Source organism: Megachile rotundata, chromosome 2 (genome assembly GCF_050947335.1).
Source record: "Megachile rotundata isolate GNS110a chromosome 2, iyMegRotu1, whole genome shotgun sequence".
NCBI lineage: Eukaryota > Metazoa > Arthropoda > Insecta > Hymenoptera > Megachilidae > Megachile > Megachile rotundata.
The window spans coordinates 8,906,303-8,926,737 of NC_134984.1; the positions used below are offsets into that span (position 1 = coordinate 8,906,303).

Sequence of the window (20,435 nt, forward strand, 5' to 3'; positions counted from 1 at the left end):
AATAATGGATTTCGCAATGAGAGTTAGAAGTGCACATTTGAAATAGTACTTTATTTAAGAAGAATAAAACAGTACTTTGCCTTATTAATTTCTTTACAAATAATTTATGAAGAAACTGATAAATCTTGATATTTCAAATATTTATTAAAACGAAAAATATAGTATGAAAAGTATGTGCGAAGTATCTAAAAAGCGTCTGATAAGTATTTGAAAAATATCTGACAATTATCTTAAAAATATATTAAGAGTATCTAAAAAGTACGTGAAAAGAATCTGAAACGGTTTAATTTAAAAATGACATAAAATAACAATTTTGTTATGTTGTAGATAATTTGTAAGAGATATAGGTAGATAAGAGATAAACTGTTTTACATTTTATCTAAATTAACTATACTATTTAATATTAAAGAATTTGGTCTAAAGAATTTGAGGAGATTTGAATACTTGAATGTTTATTAAAAAAAAATGATTGCAAATTGATATTTCACTCTTATGTATAATCAGTAGAAAATGTCTTTTCAGTTCGGTTACAAATGATAAGTAATAATTAATAAACGTATTTTGGCATTTTCAAATAAACTGCTTAATAAACTGTTAATAAACTATTAATTAACATCTGCGTACGAACCGTAATTTTGAAATTTTCCAATTAATAAATTATTAATTAACGTTCACAGTCGAACCGCAATTTCGACATTTTCTACTGAATCTACAGAAGAGTAAAATGTTAAGTGCGACACTCTATTCCATTACTAATTAGTTATTAACAGATCATTGACTCTTAATGAACGTGTTATTGGTACCTATTATTTGCGACGTGTCAAATTAGAGAGTGTTAGAATGTTTTTCGATATTTCGGTATTCCGAATTACCAATAGTATTCCGAATATGCTACATCACCTCGTAATTCAACCAAATCAGGGCGATAATGATATATCGCTTCAATATATTCAATCGGAGGTAACAGGTGCATACTTCTGTGGATGTAATTTCTAATTAGTAGAATCATCAAAATCAATCCGTATGGTCACGGTTTAAAGCGGCATCCGGCATTTCGGTTAATTTGGGTTACAACTACTGGTGGGTTAGAGTAGCTCGCAAGTTTTGAACTTTGATCAGTTTCGAATCGTATTTATTTGGAAAAATAAAAACAGTACTTTACTTTGAATTTAAACGAGATTTGAACCTCTTACAAATGCTTTGAAAATTAAAAACATTCAGAATGTAATCAATATCCTTTCACAGAATAATTACACCATAACTCCTGTTAATCATGTAATAAACAGGTTCATACTTTATTTTAGAAATTTATTTTGCTAAAGTACAATATGTGCAGATATATTTTTATACCTTCAATAATAACACATTTTTGTAATATGAAAGCATATTTTATCATTTTTATAATAGTGTCATCTATTAATTTAAAAATATGTTATTTGATATATGAACATCCACTTGTCAACAAAAACACTTGTCATTAAAATAATTTTTATTATAATTATGTATACTACAGAGAAGATATTTAAAGAGGATCCGAATGAAACGTTAAAATGTGAAAAAGCGAAGTTGTGGCTTCTTTTATCAACTTAGTACGTTAATTGAAGAGATCGGTTAATGACGAGCATTGAATTTCCACATTTAATGAAAGCAATATTTCCAAGCGGAGTCGAACATTGATCGTATAGGTTCGAAACTTTTACGAGTACTTTACCGCAATTTTAATTCTGTTTCTCATTATTTTTCCTTTGCTACCTTTACAGCTAATTATTGTGTACTGTAGTACCAATAATTATTGTATATATTGGATTCCGGATAATTGGGACACATTGAGACCGGACTAATTTGTCCCTATTAAGCGGCTGTCTCAATACAGCGCATTTCTGTATAAATTCTGTTTCTCTTCTTCAATATTTGCTTTCAACAACCAACGGTCCTAATTAACCGGATTTCACTGCACATAAGTTTTTCAGATGCGCATGTAAAATAAATGTTTAGTTTCAACGAAAAACTTATGTGTTTATAATTATGTGGTAATATCTGTGCCGGCAGAAAGATGTTATAAAACAGAGAAAATTGTCGATGAAAATAGAATTAGACCAAGAATGAAAAATGAAGTATTATTATTGAATAATTAAATAAGTTTAACAAGTAATGTATAATCATAACCATTACATCAACACCTAATATGAAGAGAGTTGACATTATTTTAATATATGTAATAATACATTGTAATTATTCTTACAATTATTCTTGTAGTTATTCTTATAATGTATCATATTGTCCCGTTGTGTTTTGCAACTGTAATACGAACGTATTTAAAACAAAAAAAAATTTTCAATTTAAAAATCGTGCTTCCATTGTAATAAAAACTATTTTTAGCTTGCAAAAAACAAACTATGTTTCATTCTGCTTGAGAAAATATTTATCGTTTTTTAAACTGCTAAAAAAATTTTGCAAATATGAATTAGTTTGAAATATTGTTTTTTTATTTTTTTAAAATACTTTTTGAACGAACAAATTTACTTGTTCATTATATGGAACTAATTACAACGTGTTGTATTTGAATAGCTAGTCCTGTTATACCCATCACTACTTACAAAATATCACATAACTGTTCTGTAACAATATCTGACATATGTTTATCTTCTACGTAACAACGAAAGCGTCGAAACTTTCTGCACGCAAAGAGATTACATTATTATGATCAGTGTAATTATATATGCTGTACACAGCATGATGGATAATCAATAGCTTAAAACAAATTGAACACAAAAGTCTGCCTTTTGTTTCCGCAAACATCCTGTATGTATTACGAAATAATAATTTGGTGTTTAACTTCGAGTTAATCAACAAACATCCATTCAACACAACACAAAAGATTATAGAAAGAATTACTTAATATACTGCACGTCCCACCCTGCACGCTATCGATTCGAACGAAAGAAAATGGCGAAATAAGGCGTTGTGAAATGTAACAACGCAATAACGAAGATGCAATATAAAATTACAGAGGGCAAGTTTCATCGCTACAACCATGCGTCTACGAATTCTTAGTTTAATGTTCATCACGAGTGTGCTAGTCGTGAAGGAGGTTTCAAGTCATGGAAGATTGATAGAACCACCATCGAGGGCCTCCATGTGGAGGTACGGCTTCGATACTCCGCCTGATTACAACGACCATGAATGTTATTGCGGAGGTTTTACCAGGCAATGGCAACGGAATAAAGGAAAATGCGGAATCTGTGGGGATGCTTGGGACACACCGACGGTAAGATAGAAATCTTATACATGCAAATCTCAGTTCAAGTTTTACATTTATACACATTTTATGTATGTCATGTCATTACGCTACTATTAAATATTTTTTCATGAAATGCACAGATGTAGATATGATACAGTTGCACATTCTCTATTATGATAAACGCACAAAGAATATAATTTATCAAAGAGCTCTGCGATAGTTACATGTTATTCAACGAGCCATATTTTAAGAATTAATTGGCTGTGAAATTTCACCACTATATTCTAATTGAGACGACAGTTTTTTAAATATTCCATTCATTACCAAAAGTAAATATCAATATTGATATTTTTAAAAATAAAACACGCGAATTTCATGAATCTCTTAATCTCTTATTGAATCTTGCAAGAGATGTTCATTTTTAATCTTGCGAAGTGGGTAGAGCGGATATTTTTACAATAAAGCTATTATTAACACTAGAACTTTCAATCAAATTGATTTTACGTTTCACACTTTATATTTAAACAATTTGTTACCTTGCCATGTTCCAATATCTGTCATGTTTTGATGAGACAAAAAATGGTTGTGTATATTAGTTGATTTTTCAGTATTTACCTATATATTTTTTATTTTATTTTCGATTTAAAAGTAAATGTGCATTTAACGTCACTAGTGTTAACATCGTATACTTGTAAATTATATATCGATTGTCTATTACAGCAATTGATTTCAGTTAAACTTACAGCTTTTCTTATTCGAATAAAAAAACTGGAGTGGTTGTCATAATTATTTAATTTAATTTTATAAATAATAACTATAGTAAGGTGAAGTGGGGTAAGTTCGTAAACGAGGTAAATGCATATACAGGCTATTTTTAGTACAATATGAGCAAAATTTCTCCACTTAGTATGTTTGTTTCCTTGTTTTGTTTCACTGTATCCCCTTTTTATATTTCAGCTAAGAGTACTTGTTTACAGTATAGAGTACTTGCATAATGCAGTAAAAAGCATTTTATAGCAGATTTGTTAATAATTCTGCTCTTGCCCCATTGCACATGAAATAAAGTTTCAAAGTATTTAACTTCAAGTTACGCTCTTACCCCATTTTCGGGGAAAGTGCAGAGTAGTTGACATTTTAAACAATTTCCTATCAAAATCAAAATGTACAAGGAAAATTAAGGTCATAGTTAATATTAATTAAATAGTAGTAATTGTGCAAAGCGTTCGATATCGACAGCGTTAAGTATTTACATAGCAGACTGAAAATACTTACGTTTAAATACCAACTTTACAAAAATCAGTCTGCACTTACCCCACTTCACCTTATGTATTTATATACCCTTGTTTATATACCTCTATAAAATTGTTTATATACCTCTTTTACGATTTGTTATATTTTTTAATTATTTTGTATCATTGAGTCGAGTGAAAAGTGACAGTTGTTGTTTTGATAAAATTAAAGAACAGCGTCTCTGTTGTTTCAGTACAACTTTATTCATTGCAATGTTGTCCATTTTCATTTATGAGCTTCAACTACTTTTCTTGTAACTTCATTATTTCATACCCATAGAATTTCTCACGATCAGGTTTCTGGGTAAGAAACTGTTCTATGTTCGTGATACGTGTTGGCGTAACTATATAGGATTTATGCCTAGAGCAAACTGGGTCCCTTACTTCACCCTTTACTGTAAACGTCTTATACCCAACATGACCGAGTGGTTTCAGTAAATTTGGAAATTTGAGAATTTATGAGCTTGGAAATTTGAAATTTAAGAATTTAGTGAGATATGGATTTGAAAATTTGGAGACTTAGCCATTTGGAAATTTAGAAGTTTAGAAATTTGGAAATATAGAAATTTAGAAATTTAGAAATTTAGAAATTTAGAAATTTAGAAATTTAGAAATTTAGAAATTTAGAAATTTAGAAATTTAGAAATTTAGAAATTTAGAAATTTAGAAATTTAGAAATTTGGAAATTTGGAAATTTGGTAATTTGATAATTTGGTAATTTGGTAATTTAGAAATTTAGAAATTTAGAAATTTGGAAACTTGGTAATTTGGTAATTTGATAATTTGGTAATTTGGAAATTCGGAAATTTGAAAATTTAGAAATTTGAAAATTCGGAAATTTGGAAAATTTAAATCTTGATTGACAATCCAACAACTGACTTTTTGCAAACAGAATTTTGAAAAAACTTTATCGTAATCATGCGAGTTTGTAAGTAAATAACTTATGATCTTCTCTAATACAAAAATATAACTGTATAGTCAATTCTCCTAGTACGAGACATTAACTGACAGATATCTTATATTTTGTTTGTATTAAAATAAAATCAAATACAATTTAATTTAAACTATATTTACTGGTTTAATTAACAATACTTCTGAATGACACTATTTCGATTTACACGGTTTTCTAAGGCATGTATCTTCTAGTATAAATCGGAGGAAATATTGAAATATTTGTATATTCAAACATGTAAATTATTTTTATATGAATGCAAATTATTTTTATACAGAATTAAATCACACAGGAAAATAATATTTAATTCAATATTGTAGAATATCGAGTCTTTTGTTCTCCCACAGAATATTGAAATTCCCGATTCGGAATTTGCTAACGGTATACTCCCACGAGAAACCTTAAACTCCTACGCGAATCAAGATTCGCGATATTAAATTCGAAGCATCTGAAATTCTTTTAAGGAAACGTTGCGTAAAATCGGCAAAATAAATGATGTGAATTGTGATTCACGGAATACTAAAATCGTAGTAAAACTAATGGTAAAAGTACAAAAGCGATCAAAATGGTAATTTGACAAATTTATTTAATCGATTTATCTGATTGACTTAAGAGCTCTATAGATTGTTTACACTTTTTGTGATGAAAATAGAATTCTAACAATGAAAGTTTGAAATAAATTTATTTTTAATGTTCAAAATGTGAGCTGTTGTATTTTATATAAGAATATGCTCGTCTTCGGATTTCATTAATAGTAATTGCTAGTTTTTAGTTCTTCCTGAATTTCTGTAGTAGCCTCTTCAATTCTGTTAACCAGGTGATTATTGCTTATAATTTTTTCCGCATAGGCTAAATCTTTCCATACGTCTCCAGATATTATAATCTATTAATAACTGAAAAAGATAGAAATTCTTCAGTAAGGACAATTTCCAACAATCGACTAATTCCAAATTGCCATAAATAGAGAATTTACTGTACTAACAAATCTTCAATCAATAGGTACTTCTATAAAATACGAAGGCAATCTTAACCTTCTGTTAGGCTCATTACTGCATAGGCGCAAGTAATTTGCTGAAAATAGCTAAAGTATTACATACCATTAGAAACAGGATAAAATGAACAAAATTACAAACATTTCAATTTGATAGAAATTAGCTGGTTTTGAGAAAAGAGCGATTAAAAATTTACTTTAATTACAAGACAGTGGGCAGACAGCTTCATTCGCTCACCAAATATTTAGTGTTAGAGTAACGATACATCGACCCATACACGTTATCTACAGTTACTTGATTTAATATTCGGACACTATGGTATTTGCAAAATTAAATAGATCTGTAAATGCACCGATCTTCGATCAAATGACAGTCTAGCTCGATCCGCCCTCGCATACAGACATTAAATTTTTGTATCCCAACTACTATCCGCTTAAAGTTTTTTTCCATTTGTAATTAATCTCAATAAACGCTAACATATTAATTCCACATAAGCTACACTTAACCTTCCGGTTATATCATTTAGAATTGCATTCAGAAAAATTGTATTGTGTGATTTAGATGAAACACGTTCTGAAAATAAGAAAATATACACATTTCGAGTTTATAATACTCCTAATAAATTTTCTACAAGTGTTTACTTTGGAAATGTCTGGTAATAAGCGAAATTAACGAAGTGGCCAATATCTCAAAAACCACGATACTTTGCATAAAAGTGTATATAGCTAAATATGTTCCAAATGACCTCTTTTCTTATCCCTTGTAAATTTTCTATCGACCTACCTAACACGCTGTGACATACATACGTAAGGACGTTAATCACAGTAAGGAGTAAGGAGTACCTAAATTTTTTTATTTAGATAGTTAGATATGGACCAGTTAGATTACGATCAAATTTTGATAAAACTTTAACGAAATGAAATTTCTAAATTTTTTTTATTTAGATAGATATAGACCAGTTAGATTGCGATCAAGTTTTGATAAAACTTTAGCGAAATGAAATTTCATGAATGTTACCTAGTAATGGTACGTATATTCAAAGGATAGAAGCATGGCGTCTTGCAAACGACTGCATGTGAGGAAGAGAACGTAACAATTTTGTCATTAAAATAATATTGACCTAAAGGCCTAATATTGACTTAAATTTTTAATGGACGTGATCGGAGTACAATATGTATTGCTAAATAATAATAAAATAAATGTAGTTACCACATTAAAGGAAGTACTCCAATACTTGTACTCCAAAGCTGCCAAACGTTAACAAAATATAACTTTTGAACCAATCTCGTCTCACATTTACTGAATACTATATAGAAATTTTGTCATCTACTAATGTCGTTTAACATTTGTTAGAATTTGTCTAGCATTTAAAATCATTACATTTCGTCTCACATTTACTGAACACTCCATCAAAATTTTTCATTATCAAACTATACGAAGCAAATTAAAAAAGGAATGCTTTAGACGAACTTCAATCTAATAAAATCACATGTACGAACTGGAGTACTTTTCATATACATCTACCTTGATTTTATGTAAACGTACTTATTGCTCTCATTAAATTTATTCGGAACAATGATAATAAAAGAGGAGACGCGAAAGAGGAAACTTTAGAATACCTCAACTTTTGTTTTAATTATTTCAGTTTAATCTATTTAATCCGGATCACGTTTACTACTTCACTGCAATTTATTTTGTGTTCTCCGTATAAGTGTACATGTTTCCAGAATTAAATAGTTAACTTTAGCAAATGAATGAGTTTAGAAACATTTAATAATGTAGTTAGGATTGTAGATTTACTTTTCGGAATTTTGTAATATAATCGGGGAAAATTGCTGTTTTTGGGGGAAAAATATGGTAATTGTGAGAAGAAGGATTTGTTTTTCTGATGTTCGGGGATTTTTGAAGGTTAATTCAAACCCTAAAAGTTTGGTGTGAATTAAGAATTTGGGATTTAGACATTTAGATATTAGACATTTCGATAGTAGACTACAGAGATTTGGGGATCTAGCAATTTTACCACCTTGAAATTTGGAGAACTAGGGATTTCGGTGCACAATGAATTTGCAGATTTTAGAACACAAGGATACAAATATTTGGAAATTCTGAGATTCGAAAATTTTAGTATTTGAGGATCCAGAAATATGGAAATCTAGAAATTTGGGAATTTAGAGATTAAGAGGTCTAGATAGAGAACTTAAAAATTAAGAGGTTTAGAAATTTGAAGACCTTGGGATTTGGGGAACTAGGGATTTTGGTGCATACGGAACTTGAAAATTTTAGGACTCAAGGATATAAATATTTGCAAATTCTGGAATTTGGAAATTTTAGTATTTTAGGGATCCAAGAATATGGAAATTTAGAAATCTAGAAATATGGGAATATGGACATCTAGAAACTTGGAAATCTAGGGACTAGGAGGCTCAGAAATTTCTGAACTTAGGAATTAGGAGATTTAGGGATTTCTAATCTTTGGAATTTGAGGATCTAATGTTTTTAAATTGAGACACCTGAAAATTTCAAGATTTAGAAATTAAATATGGTAATCTAGGGAGTTGGTGATCTAGAAATTTAGGACCTAGGAATTCAGGAATCTAGGTATTTTAAAATGATAAAATTTTGAAAATCGGGTATTTAGAAATGTATTTGGAAAATTTAAAAAATTGAGAATTTAGTAAATTGAAGAAATTTAAAAAATTACAGAAATTTAAGAAATTTAGAAATTCGAAATTTGAAGATCTGAAAATGTAGAAACTAAAAAAGTTGAGGATTAAAAAGTCTAGTAAATCAGAAATTTGAAGATTAGAAAATCAATTACTTGAAAAAAGAACTGTTCAACAGAATTTTAAAAGAGGTTACATATTTTTTATTAAGATCAAAATTTTATATACATATTAAAAAACATATTAGTATTATTTTACTCATGAAAATTATTTAATAACTAAACTCTGAGTTCTAAATAAACTTTGTACATTCTGTTTATTATCTAATTCACTGAAACTTATTTCGTATATACCATTTTCATTATTTCATTTTTAACTTCTTACTAAATGTTCCGTCATTAAATTTCGTTCAAATAGATCGTTATAATTGCACAATTTAATATTTCTGCCTGCAACATGTATTTATCTGATAACCATTAACATTTCTTTATAAGATCAGTTTAATTGACTTAGAATTCCTGAAAATAAATTGAATTTACCGTTAGAAATTATCAAGCAGAAAATTTTTGTATTTTCCTCATACACTGTATATTTGATATTGTTCTAATAAAACCGTAACTAGGTAATTTAGGTCAAAATTAGAGCGTAGCTACTCGTTTAATTAAATACACCGTGTATTTCTCGTATATTTTAATTATTAATAACTAGCTAATGAAACTGCAGCGCGGAAGTAAACCGCAGTGCAGTTGAATTAATAAAAGTATCGTTAAACGGAAGAAAAGAAAAATGACCGGAAGGGTCAAACGAAGCGACCGTCATCGTAAAGTTCGTTTAATTATCCCCCAGTGATGTTCTTGCATCATGGTATAAATTACTATTTGCGGCTTTCAGGTCTGTTGACCAGACACACTGTATATATACATGTTGTAACAATGCCACCTGTTTCAACACTCTACCCAAATATACATATACTTACACGTATAACCTATATAATGTAATTTACACACGTTTTAGTTTACTTGCTTAATTACTGTCTAATAATGTTGGAACAGTTCGAGTACGTTTCTTGAGATATAAATAGAAGAAATTTACTTATTGCAGGACGACAAACTTTCAACTTCTCAAACTTCAAAATTTTTTAAATTTCTAAAATCTAAATTTTTAAAGCTGAGATATCTCTGAATTTCTAAATTCTTAAAGTTGGATATTTCTGAATTTCTAAATTCTTAAAGTTGAGATACTCCTGAATTTCTAAATTCTTAAAGTTGAGATATTTCTGAATTTCTAAATTCTTAAAGTTGAGATATTTCTGAATTTCTAAATTCTTAAAGTTGAGATACTTTTAAATTTCTTAAGATAAAAAATATGTAATTTTCAACATTTTTACAAAATAATATTTTAGAATCTACGAACTCTTCAATTTTTAAATTCCTAAATAACCTAATTTTTATATTTGAAAATTTGAAAATTTCAAATTTGAGGGTTTATACATTTCTGCTTTTGGATTTATGCATTTTTTAATTTTGATTTTCTAAACTTTCCATATTTCTAATTTTTAAATTACCACATTTGAAAATTCGATATTTTGAAATCTTTAAATATTCAATTTTTTAAATTTCCAAATATGAAAATTAATGAACAAATTACCTTTTCAAATTCGCAGTGTCAACATTTTTCAAATTTAGACATTTCTGAATTTGGAAATTTGATATTTCTAAATCTCCAAATTCCTAAATTCCTAAATTCCTAAATTCCTAAATTCCTAAATTCCTAAATTCCTAAATTCCTAAATTCCAAAATTCCTAAATTCCTAAATTCCTAAATTTCTAAATTCCTAAATTCCCAAATTCCCAAATTCCTAAACTTCTAAATTCCTAAATCTCCAAATTCCTAAATCTCTAAATTTCTGAATTGCTGAATTCCTAAATTCCTAAATTAAGTTTGAAATTTAAGAGCTCAATATTTTTAAATTTCAAACTCACCACATTACCCCATTTTCGAAATCTAAATATTTTAAAATCCGAAAATTTAAAATTCATTTTCCAGTCGTCCAATTACTTAAATTTGTAATTCTATAAATTTGTAAGTTTGAGAATTTCATATCTGTGAAATTTTAAATTTCCAGAATACTAATTTTCTACACTACTAAATTTATAACTTTTCTCAAACTACGAATTTAAAGATTGCCAAATTTACAAATTATTTCAAATTACCAAATTTCCAATTTTCCAAATTATCACAAATGACGAATTCACAAATTGCCAAATTTACAAACTATCTCAAATTACCAAATTTCCAGCTTTAAAAATGGCCTCAAATTATCGAATTTTTTTTCTTTCCTAAATTGCCAACTGTTCAATTTTTCAAACGTGTGCACTGACTCTTCTAAATTCCCCAGTGTCCGAATAACTTTTCTAAAGTTGAAAATGTCGCTGCTCAAGAGTACGTTGTTGCCCGCGAGGCAATTAACGGACACTAAAGGTATGCATCACTATTCTAATAATAGTTTCATAACCCTTTTAACCCCTTAACCTACAATTTTCTAGGTAGTTGCGTCCACAGCTAACCAATTATTGTTATAATCAAACAAATAAAGAAGGTTAAAATATTAGACACATTTCTCATTGAATTCACAATTTTAGAGTTTATATTTAAGTCTAAATAAAAAATTCAGAGTAAAAATACGAGTTTGGTTTACCATATGTATCGTGCGTTACGAGTGTAACACAATACAACCTGTTTTTAATTTGGTGATGCAACTCAAAAACGGATAAATTTACGTGAAAAAATAAAGCAAAAATATAGCATAAAATTTGTTCATACGTAGCTTCATTTTTGAAATAATTGAATTTGAACAGTTTTTAAGATTTGAAGTATTTGTACAATTTTTTTATGGCTCACAATATGACAAATGCATCTTTCATTAATCTGAGAATGAATTTAATAAATTGATCTAAATGAACTCATTAAATGAACAAATCTAGTTATTGATATCACCAGAGTCATTATCAGTTTATCAGTCATTTTTCATAATATCATTGATATATGTATTAATATGTGTATAAGTAATATGTGTTATAAGCAATCAACATAAACATACTTTAGTGATATAAATAATCACATTAATATTTGGTTTATCATTAATATTTGTTGACTGTAGAATTAACAGCTAATCTGTCGATTTTAATATTTTCCAAGTTATAAACAAACTTTTTTACAAATACTTGAAAAATGTTCAAATTCAATTTTGTTTTCTCAAAAATGGAACTTCATAAGAAACAATTTTATTTTACATTTCTGATTTAGATTTTCATGGGGATTCACCATCTTTTCGATTGTACCGCCATTTTGAAAACACCTTGTGCAATAAAGGGTTAACAAACATTTGCGTTAATCTATTTTATTTTATTTTACATTTTTGATTTGGATCTTAACGGAGATTCGCCATTTCTCGTACCGCCATTTTGAAAACACCTTGTGCAATAAAGCGTTAATAAACATTTGCGTTAATCTGTTTACAGCCACGACAGCACGAGACAGGCGGCAAATATGGTAACGGTGTTATAGTAAGAAAATATCGAACCGGATCAGTGATACCGGTGCACGTGGAGTTGACAGCGAATCATCACGGTTATTTCGAATTTCGTACCTGTTCGATGACCTACAAAGACAAAGAAGTCGATCAAGAATGTTTGGACCAGCATTTACTTCACATGGAAAATGGGACGGCCAGATATTATCCTGGACCAGGGAACAAGGTTTTCGAGGCTTTTTACAAATTACCGGATGACCTGACTTGCGCCCAATGCGTTTTCCAATGGAAATACGTGGCTGGGAATAATTGGGGCGATTGCGGAAACGGGACAGGTACTGTATGCAACATTTAACTATACTGTATTTAGTATATTTAGTATACTAAATTTACTGTGTTTATTATACTATGCTCACTGTTTACTTCATTTACTATACTATGTTTACTACATTTAGTATACTAAATATCTATTATACAGAGTGGCCCATTTAAGTTAACATTGTAAAAAATCTCGAAGATGTATGATTTAAGAAAGATAAACTGACGTTTTCAAGGTTATTTCAACTTTATCTTGTCTTTTTTATCATAAATCCATATTTTTTATTCTGGGATCAATATTGAACTCAGAACAAAATTTTTTAAAATGACGACGTTACTTTCTTCTACAAAGTTTTTTATTTCATTTAAGAACATTACAACAAGTGCTTGAAATTTTTATCCTCAACTTCTAGATGCTTATTAATTCGTTTAATAAAGGACTCATGAACAGATAATAAAGTTCTTGTCGTGAAGTTAAACAATTTTTAAAACCTCAAAATTTCAAGTTCAAGATTCCTAATTTTTCAAATCCCAAACTATGTTTATAAAGAAATTCGTAAAATCCATTCTGATTCTTCCAGAATTTGTTAGACCTTGTTTGTCCCTTTCATTGATTACTACGGTTAGGTTAATAAAAAAGACTTCATAAATAACAAACAATTTTTCATTTTTACTACTTTGTGGCTTCATAAAATAAAATTGTTCATTAATTGTTAATATTTTTGTTCATATTTTTTATATACGTTGAAAACTGTAGAAGCTGCATAAAAATTGTTTTAACTAAAATTTAAACCAAAAAATTCTACAATAAAATATTTGTTCATCTATTTATGGAAGTTACAACAATAATTCATGTGATTATTAGTTGCAACAAAAATTTAAAGATTTTTTCTTCATAAACTGTATAATAAATGTACGTGTCCATGTAATTATTACGTGTTCATTTTATTCTGCTGGAATTAAATATTTAAAAGATACATACAGATATTTGATAATGCGTCGTTTAAAATGTAAGCGCCCCAGATACATGGGTCGGTAAAATTATCAGGTTACTGCATCGAGTTTAATACGCATATTTGCATTTATAATAAAATAGTGTATATTTTTTAGCTTCGTAAAGCAGATAAAAATGTTTTCAAACGAGACTGATGAAGTGGGAGTATGTAAACAAGTTTTTAACTTGGATAAGATAAATCGTTCAGTTTTTAATATAGCGATTTGTTTGTACATATAAGCTTTTGGGAAATGTATACAGAAAAATAGGAAAACGTTCACTAAATCTACCGGCATATAATGTGCTTAATTTGAAATTAAAAATGAAGTTAAAAAATAAATAAACAAACAACGAAACATAAATTAGTACACGCATTCATTCTTTATCTTGATGAAAATCAATTCTGATTTCAAGAAATGTATTTTAACAAAATGTGTTCCTTATAATAAGAAACTTGTGGAATCATTTGACCGGTTTGGTAGTTTTAGTGTTAAGGGATGTTTTTGCTGGAAGAATCAAAAAGCAGCGAAAGATAGATGTGTTAAACAAAGCAAAGTTTCTTGATAAATTCTAAAAGAATTGGAGTGTTTGAGTTATCAAGTTAAATATCAAATGTTGATTATTAAATATCAAACACCACTTAACTTCTTGGTCTATAACATCGAGTCCAACTCGTGACGCACGTTACAATTGAAATGTGACAAAACTAAATCGTATTTGAATAAAGATCGAGTTTTAAGTATGATACCAATTGCAATTTGTATAATTAACACTAAACCTACCGGTGTATATGTCCTTAATTTGAGGTGAAACATGGAATCAAAAACTAAATGAACAAACGACAAAACATAAATTAGTACATACATTAATTCTTTATCTTGATGAAGATCAATACAGATATCAGAAGAATGAATTCAACAAATTGTGTCATTTATAATAAGGATCTCGTGGAACAGTCATTTGATCGGTTTGGTAGTTTTAGTGTTAAAGAACGCTAAATGCAAAATATATCTAACATTTTCAATATTCTTTATTTACCTTAACGCTGCAGTAATAATTAGATAGCTCTGACGCACCTCCCTAAAAAGTGGGTTAAGGGGTTAACACTGTAAATGGCAAACGAGAAAATAAAAGGATTAAACTATAAAAATAATGTCAGGATTTAATAACTTTCGAAATACATTGGCGAAATCACAATAACGAATCTATACTTATTTATAACCAAAAATCCTCGCAACCAATTCGTATGCTTGCTACATTGGCGCTTGCCCAAAAACCTCATCGTAGTCCAATCGATGTACAGAATCGATATACAATCATGCTCATACAAATACATTCGTCATACCAAATGTCCAAAGTAAAAGATACATAATCATGTTTATACAGAAAATGTTTACATTTAGTATTGCATTTAATTATATTCTTTAATGAAGAAAAAATTAAAAGCCTGCGGAAGTAAAATACCTTGTCGAATAACAATATGATGTAGTAATCAAGTTTATTGCTTTCCAATAATGTACATACAGTGAGAAACTCCATTAACCAATTATATTTGTTTTGACATCCCTTTTATTGATTACTACGATTTCTTGTAATTATATAAATGGAAATTAATTATTTTCTGTCATTTTACGTTACTTCTTCATTTGAACAAATTATCGTATATTCTTTGACGAATAGAAATGATGTGAAGATTTAATACTTCCTGTAATATTAGGTTGGGGAATAAGTTCGTGGCGTTTTGACATTTTCTTTTCTTACAGCGACATTTTGCAATTTGCAAGGGGTTATAATATTCATTCAATAGAGCTCTTTCTGCTCTACAAAACTGTGTTATCGTTTTTTTCAGTAGATTCATTCGTCATTACTATTGAGGCTCAGAAATAGAATATCAAGAAGGTAAAAAGCAGCATTTTCGACACCTGCTCTTTTTCGCTTTTCATCGCGGCCAGAAAGTTGTAAAAAGTTGTGAAAAGTTGCTGAAACAGGCCGGGATATTTGCAATGTATACGGAGAAGATGTCATAGGTGGGTCAACAGCACGGAAATGGTTTGCAAAATTCAACCTAAGGTTGGGTAGTAAGTTCGTAGCGTTCACTTCGTGAGGCACCCAGGTTCCCAATTTTTCGACAAATCCCATTGAATGGAGATGATTGAGAATAGTTTTGTGGCCACAGTTCATTTTTTCGACCAATTCACGACTACTTTGAAGACCATCCTGCTTCACAAGTTCTCGGAGAGCGCTCTTCGTCGAACTCAGAAGGTCTTCCGCTGCGGGGCGGGTTTTCGACGTTAAAATCGCCATTTTTGAATTTTGCAAACCATTTCCGTGCTGTCGACTTACCTATGACATTTTCTCCGTATACATTGCAAATATCCCGGGCTGCTTCAGCAGCTTTTTGGCCGCGATGGAAAGCGAAGAAGAGCAGGTGTCGAAAGTGCTAATTTTTACCTCCTGGATATTCCATTTCTGAACCTCAATAGTAACAACGAATGAAACTACTGAAAAAAACGATTAACACAGTTTTGTAGAGCAGAAAGGGCTCTATCGAATGAATATTATAACCCCTTGCAAATTGCAAAATGTCGCTGTAAAAAAAAGAAAATGTCAAAACGCCACGAACTTATTCCCCAACCTAATATAATAAATAAAGAAATAAATAATATTGAGATTGCTAATGGGTATGATTCTTCTGATTATCGGATATTAAAGATAATCTAGCATGATTGATACTATAACATTTTGAATCTTAAAAAAGGATATTCAATAAATTATAATTGCGATCAACGAAACATCAAAAAGTATTTGAAACGTTTGTTTATGGTACAACTAATAAAAAATAAATAATATTTTCGTTTGTACTAAAAAAATAAATTATACTTTCAGGTTTATTTAAGAGTTATGTTGATTATTAAATATTAAAGATATTCCAACTTTATTTTTTGGAATTTCGATAAATTATAATTATCTATCAACGAAGCGTTTAGAAATCTTCGAAAACGATTTCTAGCCTTCACTCAAAATGACGCCATTTTGGCGAGAGATAAGAATAACTTAGTTCTGTTCTGATTACAATCATGTTGATATTTTACATTATATTGGTGGAAAATAGTATCAAATTAATATAAAAAATACGTATAATTGTAGTAAAAATAGTGTCTAATAATTAAGAAAGGAATGCATATATAAATATTAGTAATTAATCAGTAATAATTGAATAACTGAGCACAAGTCTAATTCGTAGTTACATGCCAAGGAGTTAATAGGGTCTACAGTTTACAACGTATGTAAAAAGTCATTTAAAAAAGTTTACTAAAAATAAACCATAATTTTGACACAATCCAAAGAAGCAGTTTTTTTGCAACAATTATTTTGTTTATGGAAGAGGCTTATAGGAGAATATAATCTCGGTAAAAATATGCAGATTGATAATAATTGATAGGATTATTCTTGAATAAACTCATTACAAACCGAAATATCGTTTATTTTTTAAAATATGTTTCAAATACTTTGTTATGCCACTGTATACAGTACATCTACAGTAAAATGTCGATTATTTATGCTGGGGAAATAAAATCGATGTGGTAAGCGGTTTTTCGAATAATCGGTTTATAACCAAATTTGTAAATATGTCATGAAACCATGTGAAATAAAACAATTTTTAAATATGAATTTATTGATCAGAGTGTGAGCAGTGTTCAATAGCGAAACATATTTCCGATGAAATAACGTGCTAATACTCAGAGTCAATTGTCAGAATGATTTATTGCATGACAAGATACGTAATAACCGATTTAGGATAACTGTATCTAATATTAATCTAATTATAACCCGATATTAGTATTAATTATATCTAATTTTGAAAGAGCTATTTAGCAAAAAATAGCGGCATGTCTTTCGAAAGAAACTAACGTTAAAACATACATAAATATTTGTCTGTTAACGTTAACGATACAAAAATTTAAGAGTTTTTAAATTACAATGGAAACTGTAAAAGTAGTTGAAGACTGAATTAGAAAAATGGTACATAATATGAATTACGTAAAAAATTTGTAATTTGAAAAAACTTAAGATGAGAAAACTTCAGTTTTATTACGAAACATGAATATTTATTTAAACAAAAACAGACGCGTTAATACTTTTCCCTGATATTATCAATTATATATTTGCTCCGTTGTAATCACTTACATATTTTCTCCGTTATGATTATTGCAATATACTTCGAATAGCAAAAATATTTTGTGTAATATCATGCAGTATTAACAGGAAACATGTACCGAATATGGAACATGCTGCATTTAACGTACGCTCAACGTGTTCCACATGGCGTACATATAGGGTGTCCCAGATTTTACCACCAAACTTTACTTACAATTTCATATACAAAAATACGAAAAATTATTGCAGTAATATTATATTATTTTGAGGTCTAAAATTGATAAGCTGCGGCAATCTTTTTTTATCTCATGGTGCATTGAACAAGAGTACATTATGTCGGATCAGATACATTTTCATTTGAATAATTTTATATTACACTTCCTACAGTTGGTTTACCAGATGAATTGCTCATTCTCTGTTATGACAAATGCACAAAGAATATAATTTCTGAAAAAGCTCTGCAATAGTTAAATGTTATTCAATGAGTCAAATTTCAAGAATTAATTCACTGTGAAATTTCACTACTATTTCCTAATTTAGACGACAGTTTTTAAATATTCCAATTATTACCAAAAGTAAATCTGATTATTGACATTAGCCTTTTTTCAAAAATAAACACGCAAATTTCATGAACATTCTCTTATTGAGTCTTGCAAGCGACATTTATTTTTAACCCTGCTAAGCAGGTAGACCGACTAATAAAATCCCACTGACTCACTCGCTAACTCATCAAAAGGTTAGGGCACCTCTCGACGTACCGGAAGGATATGGGTTTTTTTGTTCGATACCTTTCGTCAACGATTGGCAACACAAAAACTGCCAAACGTTCAAATTTCCCACTCCAACGAAAGTTATAGGGATAAAAGCACCCATATGCATGAAGTATGCAAAACCGTAAGAATGCCGAAAGTCTTCTCCCAAACCAAAATTTGGAAGTGAAGCTAAGTGAGTTATACATACATTGATACAAAAGAAAAGAAATAAATATATTGTGTATCTAAAAGTTAAAAATAAAATCAATTCTTTTCCACTTAAAGCATTTCAAAGAAATCAGAGCTTGAAAGCCAGAAGGGGGACCAAAGTCCAAATTGTCAAGCTAGCTACTGAAGGGTTGGATAATAAATGCGCAGGATATTGAAAAATTGTTACAAGTTACAACAGGTGGAAATCTTTCCAACGACGATCTAAAAGGTCAACTTTGGTGACCGAATTCTTTAAGTATTATTTTTGGAGATCTTTGGGGCCTCTGGTGGAAAATTAGCTTCGGTTATCCTTGTTCATCTTATTGTATATTGGCAAGGCGGGACAAGAATAGTAGATATTTAGTTTTCAACCATGTGGAAAAATACGATGTCGTTTCACCAGGACAAAGCCAAGAAACAATATTTTGTCATGATTTATTTTCCAAAATATTCTTTGTATAATTCTTCGGTGCGGTAAAGAGCGCTTTCTTGAAAAAATGGTACGTGAACAAATTTCTTTTATGAAAACTTGCATATTTCCTTTTCGTGAAGTTTTAAGGGTAAGATTGCAAAATCGGGGTTGACGTACTGAAGAATTTTACAAAGAATATTTTGGAAGAGAAATCGTGACAAGATAATGTTTTTCAGCCGCAAAGTCCTGGCAATACAGAGTCGCATTTTTTCCCCATTTTTGAATACCAAATATCTACTACCCTTGCCTCTCCTGACTAAAACAACATAAGATAAACACAGATTGCCGGAGCTTATTAATTTTCTACCATAGTCGCTGAAAATCATACTCAGAGTATTCGTTCATCAAAGTTAACCTTAATTTTGTTATAACTCATTTATTTATCAGTATTTTTCTCCCTCCCTTAAGATATTACAAATATTATAGATATTTATTACTTGAGAGTAATAGTCATCAAATTTTCTTTAAAATATTAATAGCAGAAACCACATATCAACGAAATTTTAACGGTAGAAATGCACTTTACAGATCATTGATTCGTTATCTAATGTAATGATTCCAGCAACACGGATGATATAACAGATTTACCACTTCATTTAATTGGCCCGCATAGTTCAAAACCTCAAGAATCACGTCGAAACAGGAATAGGATTATTATAGTTTCAAACTGAGGTCGAAAATGGAATACATTTATCCGTTGTGGTTTTCAATGAGCGATCTCTATTTTGTAGTTTATTATACAGACAATTATTTTAGTGGAAGTATTATAGTGGAACTACCGACATTAAGTGCTCGTTTATCAAAGAATGAGAAATAAAATGAAAAGGGAAATAAATAAATACTAAAGCATCAAGTAACATAT

The 20,435-nt window shown here is 29.4% G+C and overlaps 1 protein-coding gene across 7 annotated transcripts in view; it reads left to right on the top strand.

Annotated features, from left to right (window-relative positions):
• The window catches only part of LOC100878113 (uncharacterized), a 54,042-nt gene that overhangs the window by 19,695 nt on the left and 13,912 nt on the right, over nucleotides 1-20,435 (top strand). For 5 of the 7 annotated variants that reach the window (XM_012288350.2, XM_012288349.2, XM_076540988.1 and 2 more), the window contains exons 2-3: nucleotides 3,011-3,268; nucleotides 12,659-13,004. In XM_012288350.2, the coding sequence (XP_012143740.1) occupies nucleotides 3,035-3,268; nucleotides 12,659-13,004 (580 nt within the window). In that variant the 5' untranslated portion in view covers nucleotides 3,011-3,034. Of the gene's footprint in view, nucleotides 1-854; nucleotides 961-1,534; nucleotides 1,686-3,010; nucleotides 3,269-12,658; nucleotides 13,005-20,435 lie in introns of those variants that run through there. The other 2 variants (XM_076540975.1, XM_012288351.2) reach the window with 2 other exon arrangements.